Source organism: Diuraphis noxia, unplaced genomic scaffold (assembly GCF_037042655.1).
Source record: "Diuraphis noxia isolate RWA-SAM2 unplaced genomic scaffold, SU_Dnox_SAM2 contig0002, whole genome shotgun sequence".
Classification (NCBI taxonomy): domain Eukaryota; kingdom Metazoa; phylum Arthropoda; class Insecta; order Hemiptera; family Aphididae; genus Diuraphis; species Diuraphis noxia.
In genome coordinates this window covers 5,301,238-5,324,969 of record NW_028301712.1, presented here as the reverse complement: position 1 = coordinate 5,324,969, position 23,732 = coordinate 5,301,238, and the positions used below count along the sequence as shown (strand labels likewise).

Below are 23,732 nucleotides of genomic sequence, written 5' to 3'. Positions count from 1 at the left end.
TAACAACTCGACTTACTGTTTTTGGTGTATTGATTAAAGTAAAATAAATTATTGTATTAGCAATTAGTTCATAAAATATATTTACTAATATAGATTGACTGTCTTCGCTAAAAATTGTTTATCGTATACAATGATTTTAAATCATTGAATTCAAAGCCACATTCACACCATAACCGTAGAATAAGGAGGCCTAAGGGAGCTATAGCCCCCGTCAATGTTTTTCATGCAACATTTTTGGAATATAATATGTGTGAAGCTGAAACATAATAGCCCCCGTCTCCCAGGTATAGATGAATTGCACTACACACGACACCTAATGCACAGCAAAGTGGTACCCATTTGACAAGCTTTTTATTTTTTGTTTTGTTAATTTATATAGTTATATTTTAAATTTTGTTCTTATCATAGCATGTATTCGATTTCCAGATTAATCATAATAAGAAGATGTATGCAGACTTGGAATCATACTTTGTTTGTAACTTTAATATAAATACACATAAACCATGTTAACATATTATTATTATAGTTTATAGTAGGTAATTTTTAATAATAGTTAATACAATAATCCCACGTACTTTAAAATTATTATTGATAATATTTTCAATTAAAAATATACCTCTTTCCTGTCGTCACCAAAAATACCATATACCTACATCACTTGTGGCGAATATGACTTATCGGCTACGTGCACCGTGCAGTGTGTATATCATATTATGATGATGATACAATTCGTATAAAAATAAAAATATTGTCACTGCAGCGAGATTGCAGTCGATAGTTGACGCTTACATTAGTTAACTTAATCGGTTAATCGTACTGAACGATTTTGTGATGATGTTTTGCAGACTCAACTCATCGCCCACCGCAGTAGTGTTGCTCGCTGCAGTTGCTGCGCACACTCTCGTTTCATCAACCAACATCACATTGGAAGTTTATTTCAATAGCACATCTACAATTCGCCATGCCGATAACCACATTGACTCAGGTCAGTCAAATTCTATTTGATGCCATACTATATTCCGTCTTATATATATATATATATAAATAATAAATATATTATGGTCGTTATTAAAGTTGAGATTTTTCTCATCTTACACATTCCTCTGTACTTAAACAGAGTAATTATACCAAAAACATCCATGATTCATGATCAATAATTTAACCTTATACTTAACATTATTCTGCCAAAAAATCTTTATAAAATTTTTCATCATTATTAACTTTAGGTGAAATATTCAAATGTTAAAATACGTAGGTATTATGGCATTTTGGATTAAAAACAAATATATGATACACGGATTTTCATAAAATTGCATAATGCAATATGTTTTGTATACCATCATACAAATAATACCTAGGATAACGTTGCTTATATCAACACTCTAAAAAGTTATCACGTATACAGATCATAAATTCATAAATGTCCAACTAATCCATTACTCATAAATAAATATGTATATAGTATGACATGTTATCTATATGAAATAATAAACATAAATTATGAAAAACCATTTAAATATGCTCGATTATTACTTGATAGTTATACAATTTCCTGCAATGGTGATACAAGCACAAAAATAATTTAAAATTAATGTTTTACTTGTATTTTATAATAATTTTTATGAAAATTATATTTTTTGAGTAGGATATTTTTGTCATTATTACAAAACCACGCGTCTTTAATCTGTTATTACTAATCATTATTTATCTAAATCTTCTTTGCACTTGAGGATAAATTAATTGAATATAAATATTGAAATATGAACAGTGTTTCTAAAAGAATAATAATGTAAAAAAATAGTAAAATATAATATATTTCAAAAATTTTATTAATTATATATTAAATGAAAAGTAATAAAAAAACTTCAACACTATTCCAGATAATGAATGTTTACTATTATAAAAATTACTCTGTGTATTATATAGTATATATATGCATGTTTATGTTACGGTATTGAGAAAAATTTTCCAAAGACAATAATATATTCTATACCAAATATCCAAGCTAAATTATACTGGTTATATATAATATACATATTTCATATTGTATATTATATGCAATATCAATTATTTTTAAATGTTTTGATTTAGATATTATAGTACTGGATATTAATTGGTCTATGGGTTAGTTATTGATATAAATACATAAACCATATACATACATATAAATGATATAATATATAAATGGTTCATACCCACTTTGCCGACAACTCGGTTTGCCGACAAATATACCAGTTTTAAAATATTTTAAAAACATTGATTATTGTTCAATGATTAAATGATTTCCCTTTTCCCACATATAAAATCTAGAGAGAGTACAGATTGGCGAATTTAGTTCGTTCCAGCCATGTGTACTGTAAAGTTCAAAATTTAATAGTTAGCCAGTTAAAAATTAAAATGGAATGGTTTAAAATAAAATCAGAAAAAATCATGATTTATTAGTAGTCAATAATTTTGAAGAAAGATTAGCAAATGCAAAGGATAGGTAAATATTATAAAATTGTTAATTTTTACACGTAGGATTGTTAATAAGTTATTTTGTACTTTATTTTAGACTGGAATCAAAAGAAATTTTATTATTGGGCTACATAGATATAATAAAATATCATACATACATACAATAATGTTTGTTTATAATTTTTTTTTTTTATTTATATTGACTTTTATTATATAACTAGTATAATAATATAATGTATTTTTTTTATTTACAAGAACTTTAATTTATGATGACTTTTATCATATACCTAGTATAATAATATAATGTTTATTTTTTTATATGATATTTATACTCGGTGAATTGGGAATCGACAAATTGGGAACATGTAAAAAATAGTCGGCGAAATGGGGTGTCGGCGAATTGAGAATCGGCGAACTGGGGTGTTGGCAAATTGGGTGTCGGCAAATTGGGTTTCGGCGACGTGGGAAGACACGTATATAAATATATTGCTAACAAATTTAAATAAAAGTTAGGTATACTATATTCAGTGGCACCAAAGTCCAAAATTGTACCTATGACATCAGACACCTCCACATACAATTTTGACACTCATCTACTTCTTATAATTACCTTACTACACAGTACACACCAAGTATAGTTTTTATGCAATATTATCGAATTTTAGTTCACAACTAACTGTAATGCCTAATACAATAATTATCATAATATATTTAGAATGACAAAGGTAACCCTCCTACCTACTAAAATCACTTATGAAAATTGTCATGCGTAAGTATATATTTTGGTGCTATATTTATATATATATATTTAATACTAAGCATTAACATTAGATATTTTTATTCAGTAAATTCTGAAAATAATAATATTATTCATGATTTTAGTAACATTTTTTACTCCTTAGAGTGTAAAAATCGTGACAATAAAATATGATAAATCCATAACAGAAGATTAAAAGATTAATATAGTTTTTAAATATTTGATAATTAAAAACTAAAAACTGAGTTATTAATTTATATTTTAGTTTGTTGAAGTATATTTATTTTGTTTGAAAAGTATAATCATATCTTATAAATTGAAATAATGAATATTTATTTAAACTATGTATATAAAAATAAAAATAAAAAATAAAATATTATGCCTAACTTACGATATTAAAAATTAAAATATAACCCAATGGCCTATGTCGCTGAGTATATTTATTTTAATAAAAAAAAAAAAATTAAAATAATAATGATTACTATTTAAAAGTAATAAATTTATCAGTACAGTATAATCAATAAAATAATAGGGAGTTTATTTAAAAGCTATTATATGCATAATAGTAATAATAATTACTAGTTAAATATGAAAAAATTATATATGTTTGCTAAGAAGGAAAAAAATAATAAAACACTATCTAGATTCTAGATTAGTTATAGAGGTAACATCATGTATGTGAATAATAATGAATAATAGTGATAACACAATAAGATATCGATTATAATTTAATTTATATTAATAAAGGATTTAGGGTAAGAAAGCTATAGTGTCGACTCATAACATTTTTAACAGAGAATAAAAGTTTGTGAATTCTTAACTTTGTTAAATTTCATTAACTTTCATAATTTGTAAATACCTCCAAGTTGAATAAAATAACAACTAAATAAAATAAATTACGTTTTTCTGATTATACTAATAGATAGATGTATATTATCTTATGATTAGTAAATCCTAATATTAACCAATTAACTTAGATTTACTTAGTGATCTGGTTTTGATGGTAACATCTATATTTATTATGCATTGATTCATCATTATTATTTTTCAGGAAAACATTTTTCTATAGACAATTTTAATAACAGTACACTGGTTACGTGTGAAAATATTCATCGTTCAATCGACGAATTCCCTAAAGATTTCTTTACCGAAGAACAAAGACGTCACGGAGCCGTTATCATTCACTTGATCCTTGTTTTTTATGGATTCTTATTTATAACATTTGTTTGCCAGGACTATTTTCTACCATCAGTATTATACATATGTTTAGGTATGACGTACGTTTTAATTTGATTTTTTAAGTGCTTCAATATAATATTGAGCTAATTATAGTATGATTAAATATTAAGCCGACAAAACAAACAGGATATGGAACTGAATTGTTAGTTTTTAGTTTTGATTGAGTTTTTATTCACAATATGGGCCATGGAGGTAAATAATAGTACATAGACTTATGAAGGATTTATCCCCTCACAATGCCGATGCTATCATTATTATTTATACAATATGTCAATATCCAATAAGTACCTCAACGTATGCCAATATTATGACAATATCATAACACGGCGTTGTGGATAGGCAATTTCGCTACACTACTGTCGATAGTTCATTCACCAATAAATTACAAAAATCCATACACTAGTAGAGGTAATTCGTCTGTCACTGTTTTTTTCTACTAGGTTTCGTTTAGGTAAATTAAGTTTGTTATAGAGAATGAATTAAACATTATTTAATATCGCAATGAGATTGTCGTATGCATTATTTTCTTTAAAGATATTCACTTCCATTACAATTAGCGTAGATTATTACATCAAGACCAAAATATTTTGAGCAGCGGTGGCGTCCTTATATTTACATGAGCAGATCACATGAATCCAGTGGGGCTAGGTGGTCTTTCTCTAAGTCTTTGAATTCAAGCGTCCTAAACTCATATACTTCTTTCATTTTTAGTTTTAAATATTTGCTCGCCTTAAAATATATTAAGATATTGATTTGAATGCCCTCGACTACTTCTGACGTGAAAAATTGTAAATTCGCCAACCTGGATTATCGTGCACTAACATATACGACATATTATAATGTCCACGACGGCGTCGCATAATATCGTACATAATATTATGGTTTTCAGATCTGGGGATCTCGCCGGACGTTGCCGGGGCGACGTTCATGGCGGCAGCAACTTGTACTTCCGAGCTTCTCGTCTCCGTGATCGGAACTTTCGTGACCAAGTCCGACCTTGGAGTGGGCACGGTGGTGGGCAGCGGTGTGTACAACACGCTGGGTGTGTCGGCTTGCGCGGGTCTGGCAGTCTGCGGCCGTCCAATCGTGGTTGAAAAGTGGCCGCTGATCCGGGACAGCGCTGTGTACGCTACGTCCATAGCCGTGCTGGCCGCAATCGCCGTGGACAGCGTAATCGTGTGGTACGAAGCGTTGATCATGGTCACCATGTTTTTTGGATACTTTGTCTTCTTGTTCACGCAATACAAGCTCGTCGAAGCTGTCGAAAAGTGGAAACACAACAATCGTAAGATCTGCAGGCATCACAAATACAGTGAAACCTCTTTTAACGGACACCTCCAAATAACGAACGGAATTTTGGGAACGTTGAAATGTGTACTCACTGTATTTCCCTTCTTAATAGCGAACACCTCCAAATAGGGGACGACATTTAAGCGACCGAGAGTGTAGTCCGGCATTTAGAGGTTTCACTACAAGTTTATTTAGTTTCATAGAAGTTGTAGTATAATGTCGTCAATTGGGTGTGTTTTAATTGCCGATAATGGACCATAATAGAAATTTTTTATCGATTTAACGGTTATTTGAAAATACCTAAACGCGTGAAGTTGTGGCAGATACTAGTAGACGAGACGATATATTTTTGAATTTTTATAGGTCCAGAAAATAATGTGTAAAAATATCATTGTGTTAACGATTAATAGTACATGTTATTATATTTAAACGTTTTTATACGATTTGCAGGGATACCAGTTTTCGAGCGTATCAAACGATTGATATTATGCTGGAAGTACGCTCCGATCGAGTCTCAAAATATCACACTTCACAGAAGTGATGTACAGATACGTCGATACGGAACAGGTTGGTTGTTAACACAGAGAATTAATTAGGTATATTTTCCGATTTCCCAATAGCTAGCATCATTGTGGCAGACAGTGCAACAGCAGAGCACTGAATCGAAATCGTGTCAGCTTCGCATATATGTGATATCAATAATGAATTATTCATTTTTAGGCACTTCTATGTTATCTTGCCAGTTTCCACCCTAGAACACTTAAAAGTTTGCATTTTATCGATATGAATATTGTTTGTTTAACTTATTCTATTAAATATAGCTGAACACCAGCTGCAAGAAGGCGAGTGGGCGTCGTCGAAAATAGCATTTACTTCGACTGCGACAACTTTCAGCGAACGCGATCAATCGGGTGTCGATGAACAAAGTGGGTTAAAAACATACGTGACCACAATACCACATAATACTATATGGTGGTATATGTGCGATCATACATATTATATACATTTATAAATTTATTGCTATAAAGTAATTTTAATTTTTCAGTCTAAAATTAAACCGTTTTATGCAGCTTGTTTACCTACATCGAAATCGTTCGGGGTCAAGATGTTGCTGATCGTCTGGCGAACGTTCTGCTCTCCGGTTAACTTTACATTGTGGGCCACGATACCGGATTGCCGGACACAACGATCACTGTTCCCTATCACGTTTGTCATGTCCATCATATGGGTCAGTGTTATCACATACATTTTGTCGTGGTTCCTAACGATATGCGGTAAGTACATAAGTAAAACGCCTTTATGTGTAAACGTGTTGCACATAAGCTGCTATGTCTATTATACATCGGTGGTTAAACACACACACACACACATAAAATGTTTATCAAATTTCAAATTTCAAATTATATGAAATTTAAAATATTACAATATTAAATGCTTACTCAAAAATATCACTTGACTCAATGATTAATTTAAATACAAAAAACCCGTTAGTGAGTGGTATTTTTTTATGTTGGCATATTTGAGTTAGTTTATTATATCATCAATATATTAAAAATAGATCTTTTTTAAAATTGAGAGGGGAGGTAAAAAAAAAATTGGTACCGAAGTGCAAAAATTCTTTTGAGATATCTATAGGTACATAATATTACCTAGTTATTTGTGTTAACATAATGTTTTTATTCCTCGGAATTTATATTATTTGACACTACTACAGGTGATACGTTTCATATCAGTGACGTTGTCATGGGCATAGGGGTCTTAGCGGTTGGCAGCAGCATCCCTGAAGCCGTTTCGGGCATAATAAACGCACAAAACGGTAAGAACTGAGAAATTATAAATGTAACATTGACGGTAACATTATTGATCATAAATACTAGTGTTTATAGAAAATGCTATTAGGTACGATGTGACGATGATATATAATGGGGTGCGGGTATTATTCCATTACTATCCATTTCCCACTACCACCGTGTTGAGTGCACACCACGTGATCAACAACACAAATAACCAACGCGAACATTGAATAATTGAAAATATTCAACTACCTCTACCTACTTGATTTAGTAGTATAGTTTAGTCTTATTTATTACTGTGATTATTATTTTATTTTTTTACTCGTAGTAATCGTAGTATATAGATTAACTTCCGGTGTGCTAGTGTTATATAATAATATTATAATCAGCCATAAAACCATAAACTCTTGTAATGAGGACAAAAAACTGTGTTTTGTAAATAAAAATATATAATCATAATAAGTTAATAACTTTTTTTCAGGCGAAGGATCCATGAGCATCAGCAGCGCGTTGGGCTCTAACACGATGGACATACTATTTTGTTTGGGTCTGCCTTGGTTCGTCAAGTGCACGCTGCCAACATCGATGAATGGTGGACCCGTCACACTGCAAACCGACACTTTGTTCTTTAACTGCATATGCATGATTACCAGCGTGGTCATACTCAACGTGGCGGCCGCCATCAGTGGATACAAAATGCACAAACCATTTGGAGTTATGTGCCTTGTCGGGCAGGTGGTTATCATTGCGGCGTTGATAATTAACGGACTGAATGTTTCCAAAGACGATGGAACAGTGCGGTGTACCAGTTCGGTGTAGGCAATTGAGTAGGATAATTATTTTTTATTTTACCGCTGATTGTAATTAACGATACGCAAATTATTATTGTGTGTTTAATTATACAATTTTTAGTTGTTGTGTACTTAAATTCCAACTTTACATACTGTAGTGTCAACTTACTCCCAACAGTTTTTCTTACCCAGCCATAGATATAAGGTACGATACGGATAATTAGCTGGGTAAAACCAGTCGTGATGACACGTTTAGAGCTGTTTTTTGAACACCTCCAACTAATAAAATTTTATGTTTTTATTTTTTAAAAAATAAAAAAATTTTATCATTAATAAATTATACTTGACACAATAAGAATATTATATAAAAGTTGACTGGTTATGACTTCATGAGATTTTTATGAAAGGAGCCATACATTGAAACACTTTCTGTTAGCTTGATAATACATTTAATTGTCTTAATTAACTTCATTTAATTTAATTTAAGAGATCATTCTTTATGGAAATAGTACAAATTTCTTTATGCGCAATCTGAGGGTATTTTTTGTTAGAATTTATTACATATTTTTAAATACCTTTTTGATTAATTGTCATGGTGTGAGCAGTGTTGGGATTCATACTTAATGTTAAATAATTCAAATATACAGATGTGATTTTGTGCACGTATTTAATACTGCTTACTATACGAGTAGTACTATACACAACTAAAAAATTCATCAAACCGATTGATATTTTTTTAAGCATAGTACCATTAATAATAGTATTTATAATCAATGGTTGTAGATACTTGAAAATTTTACCAGTTATTCAGATTGGCATTTTCTTTACATGATTTAATTTTTAAAATATTTTGACTTTTTTGAGATATTTATAGACAACTGAAATTTTCAATTTTTCTGAAAATTTTTTTTGAAGTGTCAATAAAATTTTTGCGGCCCTATAAAAATACTTGAAAATTTAAAACAAAGTTTCTCATAAGTTATTCTTATAAGTGATTAAAAAATTATAAGAATACATAGGCACAATTTTTTTTTATAAGCGTTTATAGTTCAAATTTTTATGAAATCTGTCGAAAACGCGAAAATTTGCAAGTAATTTTGAATTTGAAAATTCATAAAAATTTTTGTATTTATAATTTATATCTAAGGTTATAAAATTCAACACTAAGTTTTGCTTCAAATAGCTATAGAGAAAATTTGAAAGGTCATTGATTCAGGCCCGGCTCAACTGCTTAAACTCACCTGGGCAAACTTGAGTTTTACCGCCCTTTACATGTAAATATTAGATCAATTTTTTTTTTACATAAACAATACTGAAAAAGTCTTAACTTTTAGTTCATTTATAATCAATGGTATAAGTAATAGAGAAGTCGTAGAGTGATCTGGAAGAAGCGCATGTGTAAACTAAACTGTAAGTAGTGAAGATTTGGATTGGACGTTGAGGACAACGTGTCAACGTGACTTAGTGTAGGACACGGTCTTAGAAAGTAAGGTCTGGACTCTTTGCTTATCATTGTGTCCGCTTATAGAGAGGACATTTTAGTACTTATTTAATCCGCTATTTTGGTAGCGCCTCTATTCCAACTTTCTGAATTTTACTATTTACCAACTTATCATCGCTTATGCCTAATTGAGTAGCGGCATGAATGCAGGGTGTTAGGTTGTAGAAAATGTGACAAATTTTGAAAAAAAAGCCTGGTTACCGAGACACTAATTAATAATTAAGTACCTATAAGTAAGTTCACAAATTAATAAATAAATAAATTGATGATAATTATTTAGTTTAATAATTAACCATTTTATATATTTTATAATTTTAGTATTTACACTTTACATACATACAGTATAAGACATAAGTTATAAGTTATGTACTACCTATGAAGAATATATAACTTTGGAAATTTTTTTTTAATGCAATTCAATTTTTTATTCTTGTAATTTTCTTGTTGGGAAAACTGTCTCATTCTCATACGTATACAACTACAAAATAAATAATACCTGTAGCATGTGTATAACATGGGAAACTTAATTTGTGTTCACTCAATATCGTCAGAATTAAAATGGTTTTACCACAAATAAAAAAATTATTTTTAAGTTTGATGCCAAGATTAGTTTCCCACTGGGCTTTAAGTACATCATTTTTGGGACAACTAAACACAGATAATTTTGAATTTTTATTGCAACCAAAAAAACAAAATAAGTTGGGCATATTTAAGCTTAAAGAAACAATTTTTAAAACTAATCTGCAATTATAACAGTATGATGTTATACTAACAACTAACAAATATGTTGGTGAGAACTATATTATAAATTTACTATTTAGGAATTATTAATATAATTTCTATTTCCATGTATGTATACAAATTACAAATGAATATCTATTTATGGCTCTTTATTCTTATATGTATACAGGGCGATTCACCAAGCATGCTCACGCCTTTTTTTTCTTTTCAATAATGCAGTTATTCAAAAAAAGTTGACATTGTAAATAATTCTGTTATATTGAAAAATAAAATGCAGTTCATGCTTGGTGAATCGCCCTGTAGGCTGTTGTAATAAAACCATATTTTTAAATTCTTAAAATACACTACTTAAGGAGTGTTCTTAGGAGATGGGAACTTCTATTAACACCCCTTTTCAATTGTAAATAATTGTACAGTAGGTAACCTTAATAAAGTTCAGATCGAGGCGCCCAATAATAGCGGCGAAAAACTCAACTAAAATGTCCTCTCTAAGCGACCGAATTGATTAACATTGTTAAATAGCATAGATAATATCACGGACTAAGATATATATCTTAGTCCGTGTTATATTGTTTATAAATTGTGATTGTAGATTTATTAATTGCTGCCAAATGTCATGATTTTGGCGGAGAAATATGATTTATACGGTTACCCATCAATGTATTTCGTAAGACATTAAGGGCCTGTTTTACAATCATAGTTTAAACCTCGATTACGCTTAAACCACTGATTTTACCGGCCGAATTCGGTGGTTTAACCTGAGTTCAACTATTGTAATACGGGCCCCATAATAAGAGCAATACGAGGATAGTCAAAGCTGAACGTCGAAAATACCTATTCATTGCATTGTATTTTATCGCATTAATTGGGTCATAAAAATAAAAGTAGGGCGCTCAATAATAAATTGGAGATTTCGGGGTTATTGGAACTTTGGAAGATTGCCTATTTTAGTAGTGTACTCCTTGTTAGTAAACTTTTCTTGTTTAGCCAGCGCTGACTAGTAGATTTTCCGGTTTCCCAATTTTAAGTTTTATTTTGACATACAATTTTTTTTATAAATTAGTATATTATTTTTAATATGCTTTCCTGTGAGGTTAGGTGTTATTATTTGTTTAGTGTTTTAAAATTTTTTTTTTTTTGTTCAAGAAATTAATAAATGTCAATAATATTATTCATCAATAATTTATTATTAAAAAAATGTCTGTGAATAAAATGTTGTCTTGGGTGTTGTGCAGTGTACTAAACCATGAAGGCATGAAATTTGAAAATACTAATATTTCAAAATATATTATATAATATAATATTGTGATAAGGATGTGATAAGGAAATGGATCATACGAAAAATTTTTCCTGCGAAGAACCGTTCATGTTCCGACCTTATCTTCTAAGACCGTGGTGTAGCCGTGTAGGAACTAGGAGCTCGTTTTAATGTTTAATCGACGATGAGTTGGCTGTTTTTAGTACGATAATATTATGGAAAAATCAATTGTTCCATTCTGACCAAGCTTTACAATAATTTTACTTTTAAAATATTGCAACACTGATTCCGTCTGTTTTTATACTTTTTATACCATGAGACAGAATAGAATATATGACGTGTATAATCATGGACTGGTGTATCATGACCGACATGACCGAGGTTCATAATTTTTGAATTGCGATAGGACCGGTATTGACTATTGACCAATGACCACGAATTACAATATACAATATTTAGGTATATAGCCATATAGGTACCACGATTTAAGATAAATCGTGATAGGTAGTAGGTACACAAGGTATATTATAATTCGTGATAGGTATTGACCTATTTTATTCAATTGAGACAAAGGCTATTAATGGTCAATGTCCACGTAGTGAATTTCCTTTATGTTTAATGTTTATATTGTGATTTTGGAATAGAGGACGTATTATGGTATCATACTTCATGGACCTTCATATTGTCACTAAACATATTATTTTCGATTATAAAATTTAAATATCATTTTATTTTCATTAATATTAATTAATATTTATATAAGTCTTTTGAATGGTATCTATTTCTTTCTTGTTCGTTCTTTGAAAACGATAGAAATTTAAAGTTTTACCTATAGTTGTTTGTTCAGTTTGTTGTGTCTTTTTATTATTGTTTAATATTTACTCATTAGTTGTTGTTAAAAGTTGTGTAACTTAAAGGTAGTTAACAATTTCCTACATTACTCTTGACTTGCCTTATGCTTATTATTATTACACTATTATATACACAGTGCTAAGTTGCAGACCATAAGTAAATATCGTACTATAGTCAACAATATCTTAGCATATTGTAAATTGTAATACTTTTATTTGTCACTATAGATATGGACTGATCTAAACCTTTTAAACAAGTCGACTGATCACTCACATTCTGTTATTCAAAAGTTTATTTGTTTGCGCAATAAGTCAAATATGGAATATGTGTAAGTACTATATTAAAACACATTATAGCTAAGATTAAAATTTTAAAGTGGTATATAAATATAGGTAATCGCATATAATATTTCTGTGACTTTTTACCTACTTATTACTTCAATGCTATAAAAGTGGGATGAAATTCTTTCTTTCCTCTACCGCATCCGATTTTGGAAAAATCCATTGGGTTTTCTTAATACGTACCCCTGTGTCACTAGCTATTCAAATACCAAGGATTATTGTATATTTTTTAGCGAAGTCTTAAGTAGTTTTTATTGTTTTTAATATAAACATTATTTTTCTTACAACTGGTTTATGTAGTAAGTTGTGTTCCATTAATTTATAAGATGCATTTATAACAGTGTAGTACCGTACTAATCAATTTAAATCATTATAAGATTTGCAATATTTTATATGAAATTCAAAAAAACTGTATTTAATGTGATAATTATGAATTCTATGGTATAAAATCATTGTAAACAAGAAATGATTTTGTGCAAAGGCTGTAAGCAGTGTAAGCCTATATTACTAAGTATATTTAATGATATAATTGTTATTAAAGTCATTTACTTTTCTGTTAGGCATTAAGTATTAGTTCAGTAGGATAAATTAATTTTTGCTGAAAAAAATTATATTTGAAAATGTCATTGTATGTGTGGTAAATAATAATGTACTTTAAAAATTAAAAATTAATAATATTAAATTACAAAAAACAATTTAAAAAAAAACTTGTGGATGTGCAAGCACATGCGTAATCTAAAAATGAACAATCTCGCATCAAAGACTTGTACGAATAGATAGGATTTTAGGTTTTAAGGTTTACTTAATCAATAACATCAATCAGTAATAGTTTTAACTGTACCTACTAAAATCTGCAGTCGTTTAACATTTATAATATTATTATTTTATATAATATACAGGGTGACCCCTGAGAATTTACCCATGGTAATATCTTACGAAATAATGGAGATATCGAAATTCTTGTTTTGTAATAAGACTCACAGGGATAAGAATTAAAATTATTTCTTATTTTTATTTTGTTTTTGGTAAAAAAGTTAGAAAATATATTTTTTTATTTAATTATTTCCAAAAAAATTTACTATAGACATTTTGTAGTTTATTTTTTTGAAAATATTGATGTTTCAAAATTTTTTTTGTATTAATTTCCAGATTTTTATATTTTTTTTAGTTTCGAGAAAAATTCCAAATTATTTAACACCGTAATGTTATCAAACATGTGACCCGCTGTGCCGCGCGCTTTCTCATACGGATGGTCAAATACTTTCTGTGTGTCTAGTTATAATCATATTTCTTCAAAACTAGAAAAAAAATTAAAAATCAGGAAATTAATAAAAATAAAATTTTGAATTGTCAATATTTTTTCAGAAAAATAACTACATAATGGCTATCGTTAATTTTTTTTTTTAAATAATTGAAGAAAAAAATATTTTTTTACATTTTTACAAAAACATTAAAATAAATTAAAAAATGAAATAATTGTAGTTCTTAACCCTGCTGTGAGTTTCATAACAAAACCAGAATTTTGATCACTCCATTATTTCGTGAGATATTGGAATGGGCTTCACGGGGCACGCTGTATATTTCCCTTTGTAATCATTTAACTAATCAAGTTTCACCCCAATAGTTATTTATTATTTAAATATCTAATGTTATCCTAAACTGAACTTATAATGTTTATAAAAACAAAAACCAAGTTAATAAATTTTTTTAAAGATAAAAAAATCAAATATCTCATAAATTTTTAACTACAAAATTGCAAATTTTCTCAAATTTGTTCAACGTTTGAACTTAAAATACTTTTTTTTTAAAAGCGCCCATGGATCTTTAAAGTTTCTTAAATGCTGTTAGAACCTTGTATTACATTTTTAAGTAACTATACCAAACAAAAAAAAATTGAAAATTGAAAACATCTGTAAATAGTTTAAAACAAGTCAAAATATTTTTAAAATGTTATGGTTTGTAGTAAATGCCAACATAAACATTCATTGTAAATTTAATTTAGCTACTAATATCAAAATCTAAGTTTTTCTTTAATTGTTTGTTTCTTTTTTTCTGACAATTCAAAAAACTACTGGGGTTCTTAACTTTTGATCAACTCCTACTCTATAAGTATCAATCAGATAAAATTTCCTTCAAAAAAAATATGCTGAAGTATAAAATCAATAATTTTTACTACCTACTTTGAAACGTGATAACAGCTCAAATAATAGAGGCAGAGTGGTCAAGCATTCTAATTTTGGCGTTAATTTTGACGCGCACTGTCACCTGTCCGAACCTTGGATAAGGGTGACATCTTTCTTCTGGCAGTCACAGTGTCTGGAGAGAGTGGTCGCTATCCTCCACTTGAGCATGACAGAAACCTATGGGTGCCCACTAGAAATTCTGCCAAATAGGTGTTCGAACTAGCCTGACATAGCACAAATAATAATAATAAAAAACTTAATGATTTATTTCTAAATTGTATTATGTTTTTTTTACAGAAATTTGGGTAAGAGTACAACATCAAATGTGGTTCATTGTCCATTTAACACTGCCCATTCAATGCCTCTAAAAACATTGATATTACATTTGACTAAATGCCCAGACAAAAAACCACACTTAGCTGTATGTCACTTTAATTACCTTCATGTGGTAAATAAATCAGAGTTAGCGGTTAGTTGATTATAAAAGAATCTTTTTATTATTTTTTAAACTTATATTAATATTATCTAATTGTCAATTAATTTTTAGGACCACGAAGCTCAATGTCCCAATCGTTTAGATTTTGATCAAATGATTTACCAAACAAATGAAAAAAAATTTCAAGTGCCTCTTAGAGGGCCTGCAACATATGATGATCTTGATGAAACGTGGGATGATGTAAGTATCTTCATAGTTAGTAACCTATTTAAATTATATACATTATTATATATTTTATGTCAACATATTTATGGCAGAAAATGTAATAAACATTCTTTAAGAATAGTCTGTAAAAATTCTAATTCATCTATAATTCTATATTATATCAATTGTGAAATTGTATTATAAGATTCAATTTAAGGAGACTTAAATTCAAAATTTAAGACAGATTTTAAATAGTTTGAATTGGGAAATTTTCAAATAACATGCATGTTGGTCTTGTAAATGTGTGTGTGTAGTTAGTGATCATTAATGTGTCTAACTGTGTAAAGAAAACAGCGTGGTGTTCTCTCACACAAATTTATAAGTCACTGCTACGGCGTGAATGGTAAACAATTTAGGTTCATTCATATATATTTTTTGCTTATTCTACCAATCAACCTAATAATGCGACAGTAATTCAGAAAACTGATTTAAATTCTTTATAATGTCTACTTGAGATCACTCACATTTTATGGTTTCTGATTTAAATTTGTGTAATCAATATTTGAATATTCTAAAATTTCAAAATTTTCTAACTAAATTTATAGTTGTTGGACAGATGAAATTAAAAAAGAAGGCCGACTTATCTCAAGTAGACATAATAATAATTTCAAATCAGTATTATCGCATCAATAGATGGATTAATATGATGGATAATAGATTGGTATGTTTTGGCTAAAATAATTATACCTAACCTACAGATCCTCTTTATGTGCTTTATTAATATATTTTTATTCATACATTATAAACACAGTATATTATGTATTGTTTAATTTTGGTTTTTTGAAAAAAAATTTATTAAATCAGTTAAATTTAATCTTTAGTACTATTTTTTACTATGTAATACCTAAAAGAATAAAAATGTTTAGTAAATGATTGAAAACTAAGTAATTAACCATGTTTCAATTTATTAATTTCTAGCAAAATCCAAACACATCCACTCCTGTTCAAAGTGTGATTCAAACAATTAATCAAACACCATGTTTTATGAAACCACCAGCAGGCTACACGAAATCAGAACGAAAAAAATATCGTTCTGACGCTCAAAAAGCATATTCCAATGTTGATCTATCATACAAACCCAATTCAAGTTTTAAAGATGTAAGTACATTTTTTTCATACCTCAATCTCAATGAATCTGTAGATGCATATTGGTATTGGTTGAAGTTAGAGAGAGTGCTAAAATCATGTAAAATTAATAGATTAAAATTCAATTGAATTATTTTATTTAAATAATCAGTCTTTATACTTAAAGGTATTTGAAAATTAAGGATGCTAAGCAATAATCTGCTACTTAACATTAAATTATAGTATCATATTTATGCAGTTATGCATTGTAATCTTAAAAAATAAAAATATAAATGATAATTTATTTTAATTTAAACTAAATACCAAAAATGAATTCAAATTATCTATACTGAATGGTAAAAACATCAGTTTTAGCATTGATTATAGAATAATTATAATTATTTTATTCTATAATTAATGGTTTTAGTTTGCTGTTATACCAAATAATTTTTCTTAAGTTTATTTAACTATTAATGTTTTATAACAAAATAATTTTGAAACTTAAACTTCTTTGTTATTACAACTAAATGCATTTTACTATCAAATACAATTTTGATTATGTAACAATTTTTTAATACCTCCCAACCTTGTAGTGGTGTTTTTGTGATTATTGTGCGTAATTGGTCCATGAAAAACCTACTATTTCTAGGACAATAAAATTGTGAAATTTACAAATAAATACTAAAATTATTAAAATACACAAACTGACAAACTTAATTCATAATTACAATGTTTTTAGAATATATATTGGTTATATTGTTGAATACAATATTTTACTCAAAACAACTAGTAGATACAAGGTTACTAAACTTCTATTTTTTACTTCAAGAGGACTGCAAAAACTAGTTTTTTTTGCTCAAAAACACACCTTTCAGAAAAAACTTTCATGCCTCTTAGAGTGATCCTATTTTAATAATTTTTTTTTTTATATTAGAAACACTTTTTACACGATGCATTAAACTTATTTTTTCAAAATTATATTTATAAACTATAGCCATACAGAATAATTTTGAATATGACAAATTTTATTAAACTTTTGTTATTTTTATCATGTTTGTTTCAAGCATCAAATTTAAAAATTTAAATCCATTTCGTTCTGTAGAATGTTTCCCTCTTTTAAATGATAATAAAATCAGACTACTCTGTGGTGCAAAAGAATTTAACTTTTAAAGTATGTATTGAGCAAATTATTACGGTTTTTGACTTTTGATCCAGGGTTCCGCTGAACTTAATCTCATGCATTGATAGCTTAAAATCACTCTCACATTAATTGTCAAGTACGCAAATGCCATAGTCTTCATATATCCTCTTGTTAAACACACACAGTCATGTCCCACAATGGGCAATAATTTTGTTTTTGAAATTGTGAATGTTTTTATGCTATATAATTCAATATTTGGCTATAGTTAAAATGTTATGGAAATAGCATGTTAGCGAGGTGGAAAATTGTTTTAATTTATTTACTTAAATACTTTTCATGATTTATATTAATACTCATTTATTTTAAGTACCCATAATACATCATCTTTTAATATTATATACTTAATAAGTGATTGTTTTATTCAAAATAAATAATTTTTATTTCAGAGGATTGATTCTACAACATCAAATGATGGTAGAAAATTTAGTAACGTAAGTAACTATATGTTATTTTTATAATACTGAATGATATATTATAATCATTGAAGCCTAATATAGTGTATAACTGATAAGCGGTAAGGAGGGTTCAGTACTCATTGATTATAGCACTTATAATCATCTGAATAAGCACAGAAAGAGCGCTTAAATACTTCATTTAAAGCACTCAAATAAGCATTTAAAAATAATAAAATAAAAATCAAATAAAACTCTAAACAACTATCAACTTAATTTTTTTCTATATTATCATTTAATTTATATACCTAGGAACGTAAAAAAAATTATAGCAAGGGCACTTAAATAAAGGCATGGTAAAATAATAATTTATGGGCTAGTGTAATGGTTGGAAACTGGCGGACTGTGGAAGGCAGACAACTGAACCGTCAACATGTCTTAAATTTTTTTTGTCTTTATACCACTATTATAAAAATATAAAAATTTAACAAAAATTATTTTTGTTGGACCTCATTTTTTAAATATTTTAATTATCCAAACTCCAATTGAAATTACTTGCCGACCCTTGGGTTCAGTGGCGTATTTTGGGTGATTTCTCGGGGGGTGTCAACATTTATTGAACCTCACAAACAAAATTTTTAGTTCTATTTACTAATGTAAAAAGACATTGAATTAATTTTTTAACAAATTAATATGTTAGGAATTGACAAGAAGTTTTACATTTGATAAAAATAGTATACTATAAAATAAGTGACAACACCGGGGACAACACTAATGTCCAATATATTAGGACTTTTTTTTAAATGTCGGGGGGTGTCAAGACATGGAGGATACCCCCCCCAAAATACGGCACTGCTTGGGTTACTGGATTCTCAAAATTAATGATGAAAACCTTTATTTTGCATGTAAATATAATGTTTATTTATGAAATTTATATTCTCTGTCCCAAAAATAAAACACAGGGTATCTAGCATACGTCCAGTTTAAAGTAATCTTCGGCTTCAAAAATGCCTAGTTCACCACTAACACACTTAACCAAATGTACAACCATTATACTGAGTCTTCAACAAATCATCAAAATTATAGTTGTATAATTAGGATAAATGTTATCATGATGCAGCCCATTCACACATGCTTTACATTATTTTGAACAAAGAGTACATAATGTACATAATATTGATCATTTGAATTTTATAATGACTTCATATTTTTGAAGTTCAGTATATATATATATATATATATATATATATATATATATATATTGTATTTAAAAATAGGGTGCTAATACAATAAATTTTTTCAGTGGGAGAAAAGGGTATAAAGTGGAAAGAAGTGATATAACCTCTTTTGCTACAGTATATACTTAACTATAATAATTTTTATTTTACATTACCAATAATATTGTTTCACTTTATAGGTTAATCAAGGTAATCAACAAGTTAAGAACAATGGATTATTTTTTGGAAAGAGACCAAATGCATAGAACATCATTTGATATATCTTACATTAATAATTTTAAAAGCATTTATTAAGCTTTTAAATATTTAAATGTAATAAGCATTCTTAATTAATAACTTAAACATTTTCAAAATTATCTACTTAATTTTAATTTGTGTATATTTTAAGCTTAATATTACATTTCCTATTATTAAATGTATAATTAATTATTTATCGAATGTATTTTTGTACTGATTTGTTTTACTTTTGTAATATTATTGAATCTTTTTAATTTTAATATACTTTGTACTTGATACATTTTTATATTAGAGCTTGGCCGATTGCACTTTTTTTTGATATTCCGATTTATTTTGTCTATATAAAACCAATAACCAATCCGATATTTTATCTCCATGAACTATGAAGCGATATGATAAAATTTTCAAAAACCAATACACATTATATTATATATTATATACACAATATATTAACCGATATAACATTTAAATCATGTGACAACAAAACATATTAGATAAACATATAGATTCTGCAACGATAAATAGTAACAAACTAATAATTTATAATCATCATCACCATTACATACAAATTGATATTTGACTGCATTATATTGGTTTGGGAAAAAACCAACAAACAAATAAACCGATAGTACCAATATCGAGTATTGATATCGGCCCGGCTCTATTTTATATTTAATTTTTTACTATAAAATGTTCTTACATTTTTCCCATAGACATATTATTGTTTGTTTATATGTCTGGTTGATTTTTTTTTAGATTACAAACTTGATTTCCTAAATGTATTCATTTTATATTATTGTGAAGTTTTTTTAAGAATAAATTGTAAAATTTGTATTTTCTCTAATAAATGATTGTGAATTTATCCTCAATTTATTTTTGGAATTTTTGAATTAGACTAATAAAACTTATTACATTTTCATATTTTTTGATCCAGTAAAAATTTTTAAACGAAAATAATTTTAAAATAAATAATTATTTTAGACATGTTCTTAATTTTCTTAGTAATTTTCTTATTAATATCAAAAAATACCTTGAAAATTTAATTTTAGCATAATACTCAAAAAATGCTTATGTAAATGGTATTTGTTGAAAATTTCAATTATTTTCTATTATTCAGTTATGATTTATGAGTTACACCAAATATAATCATTTTTTTTATTTTTAGAATACTTTTTCTAAAACAATTTTCAATTTTAACCTTTTGAAAGTATCAATTGGATCTACTTTTCCACCATAAGTGATATTTAAGTTAAAAATCAGAGCCAAAAAATTTATAAATATATTTTTATAATTTTATCATATTATGCATGATACAACAATTATTGTCAATAGGTAAGAACATATTGTATTTTTTTTTCAATAAGAAATGAGCTGCAAGTTAGCTACCCATGGTATATACAATATAGAGACTTCAAATATTCATATTTTAATTTAGTATTTAAAATTAGACGTTATGTAATATTTGAAATAATTTTGCTCTTTTCGTGCTTTATAAATATTAAAAATTTTATATATTTTTTCCAATTTATGTATGTAGGCATTGTCGTTCTTAAGTAGAATAGACAATTATATGAAAGTTTAATAAAAGGTTCCTCATAAGATATTTTTACAGTAATTAATAGTATAAATATATATAGACCTGATTGTGTAATTTAAATTTAAAACTAATTCCAATAATTTAATTGTTATTTCAGGCACGTCGCCAATGGGGGGGGGGGCATTAGGGGGCCTGGACCCCTAAGAAATATCAGTGGCCCCGGACTGGCCCTTGATTTTTATTTTTAAATATTATGGTCAGTGGCGCAACTAGCATCTATGGGCCTTGATGTCAAAGTAAATCTGGGGCCCTATAATAACTTATATATTACTTATTTGTATTCATTTTTTTTTTTTTTTTAATGCTGACACAATTTGTATTTATTTTAAGTGAAATAATACTGTTGACATGATTTATGGTTATATTTTAATAGTAATTTACCTACTATTAGTAAATAATAATAGCATAATTACAAAATTTTTTGAAAAAGAATTTAAAAAAAAAAATTTTAATTTTAAATATAATTATTTAACTAAGTTAAATTTTCTTGCTTTAGTTTCAGCAAATATGATTTTGTCCATATCTAGGATATTAGGTTGTTCTTTTTGGATGTTTGACAAAGCAATATTTGACAAACGATTTTGACCCATTGAATTTCTTAGATAATTCTTAATTAATTTAATCTTCGAAAATATATGTTCTACTAATGCAACTGTGACTGGTAAAGTGAGATATATAATACAAGGACTTAATACTTTACAATATGTGGTACAAAAATTCAGTTTGTTGAGTATTTAATGCTATTTTTACATAATATTATCTACATAAATAATATATTGCGAACTGCATGGTCTGCAGTTCTGCACGTACCTATTAATTATTGATTATTACTATTTTATTGGCATCACAACTACTAACTGTGTTAAACATTTTAAATGATCTCAGATTTGATTTAATTCTTTAGAATTAAAAATATCCTTCCAGGTTACACCTATAATGTGCCCCCCTTGAGTCTTGGGGTTGGGGCCCCGATGCTAGGCATCGCCATCCGCCCCGGTTGTTGCGCCACTGATTATGGTGTGTAATATAATTGTCCCGAGCCGGTTAAATCCTAATTGTATATTATATGGTACTCCATAATATAGTTAAGTTAATGATCGACAAAAATTAAATTCCGAAATTTTACAAATATTCGTCAATAATACAAGATAGGCAATAAGACTTCTATTAAAAAATTGAAATCTAGGAATGCCAAATACGGGTATCGAACGCACATTTGATAAACACAACTACAGACATATATAATATATAATAGTGGACCAATACGGTAATCGTATAATAAAAAACATGCTTAACAAAATGATATGTCCCAATATAATATTATTATCTATCGAGTTAGAGACTAAGCATTAAGCAGCGAACCATAGAAATAGACGACTTGTCCTAATATAGTTTTTTAAGATGTATATTGTATACCTATATTAATAAATAACAAAAATATAATGCTTAACTAATACAGATAAATGATAATACATTGTGAAAAGTAGTATTATTTTTTATAGATATTGTCTGATAAAGAGAGGAGTGGTATTGGGTACAAAAAACAGAAAGGGGCCAAAAAATATTGCCCCCTTTATAGAAAAATGTCTAGTTACGTGCCTGTGTTATTTACCTAGTTTATACTAGTGATTGGTATGAAATTTTAAAATATGAAATAATTATTATTTTTATTCTATAGTTTAAATTTGAATGAAATTTTATAGGCGTATAATAATTATACGAAAAGTAATGTTTTTTGTTAGTCTTTAGTAGATATGTACCTAATTCAAAAATATTATTCTTGAGATTAGGAACTTGACAAATTTATCCTTATTATTATATTTTGTTAAATTCTATGATATTTTCAAAGAATTTTAATTAAGTTTAAGCTATCTTGCCAATATATAATAGTACCTAAACAGCTAGACAATTCTACTCACACCGAACCGTTGAACCATTGTCCATTATACAGTAAGTCGGTATTTAGGTACTCAAAGTTAAGATAACAATAATACATTATATACTTTATTTTATTATTGTAATAATCAATTAATAGTATTAATGTAGTTTTTGGGCAAAAATGAATTCAACCTTCCAAAATTGCAATTATCATATTGTAA

At 27.9% G+C, this 23,732-nt stretch overlaps 2 protein-coding genes across 4 annotated transcripts; both read left to right on the top strand.

The window, feature by feature from the left end:
- The first annotated feature begins 663 nt into the window (after positions 1–663).
- Positions 664–8,480, top strand: LOC107168035 (sodium/potassium/calcium exchanger 5-like). 2 transcript variants are annotated; one of them, XM_015517301.2, is made up of 8 exons: positions 664–985; positions 4,266–4,484; positions 5,343–5,738; positions 6,194–6,310; positions 6,565–6,669; positions 6,814–7,017; positions 7,458–7,559; positions 8,018–8,480. In XM_015517301.2, the coding sequence occupies exons 1-8, from the start codon at positions 832–834 to the stop codon at positions 8,353–8,355; spliced, it is 1,635 nt and encodes a 544-aa protein (XP_015372787.1). In that variant the 5' UTR covers positions 664–831; the 3' UTR covers positions 8,356–8,480. The 2 variants fall into 2 exon arrangements, with proteins under 2 accessions (XP_015372787.1, XP_089077318.1); XM_089221192.1 differs by lacking the exon at positions 7,458–7,559.
- A 3,782-nt stretch (positions 8,481–12,262) lies between these two features.
- LOC149057965 (uncharacterized) lies at positions 12,263–20,905 on the top strand. 2 transcript variants are annotated; one of them, XM_089220425.1, is made up of 7 exons: positions 12,263–12,834; positions 12,910–13,007; positions 15,501–15,672; positions 15,751–15,879; positions 16,822–17,001; positions 18,556–18,600; positions 19,979–20,905. In XM_089220425.1, exons 2-7 carry the CDS (start codon positions 12,997–12,999, stop codon positions 20,042–20,044), a joined length of 603 nt encoding a protein of 200 aa, XP_089076551.1. In that variant the 5' UTR covers positions 12,263–12,834; positions 12,910–12,996; the 3' UTR covers positions 20,045–20,905. The 2 variants fall into 2 exon arrangements, with proteins under 2 accessions (XP_089076551.1, XP_089076550.1); XM_089220424.1 differs by having other exon boundaries at positions 12,263–12,835; positions 12,907–13,007.
- Positions 20,906–23,732: the final 2,827 nt, after the last annotated feature.

Bases quoted from the DNA above. Each gene is read 5' to 3' on its own strand.
- LOC107168035 (XM_015517301.2), top strand. From the start codon at position 832: ATGATGTTTTGCAGACTCAACTCATCGCCCACCGCAGTAGTGTTGCTC. The intron at 986-4,265 runs GTCAGTCAAATT...ATTATTTTTCAG, and splicing joins CGATAACCACATTGACTCAG to GAAAACATTTTTCTATAGAC. The intron at 5,739-6,193 runs GTAAGATCTGCA...TACGATTTGCAG, and splicing joins AAAGTGGAAACACAACAATC to GGATACCAGTTTTCGAGCGT.
- LOC149057965 (XM_089220425.1), top strand. The intron at 15,880-16,821 runs GTAAGTATCTTC...ATTAATTTCTAG, and splicing joins TTGATGAAACGTGGGATGAT to CAAAATCCAAACACATCCAC. The intron at 18,601-19,978 runs GTAAGTAACTAT...TTCACTTTATAG, and splicing joins ATGGTAGAAAATTTAGTAAC to GTTAATCAAGGTAATCAACA.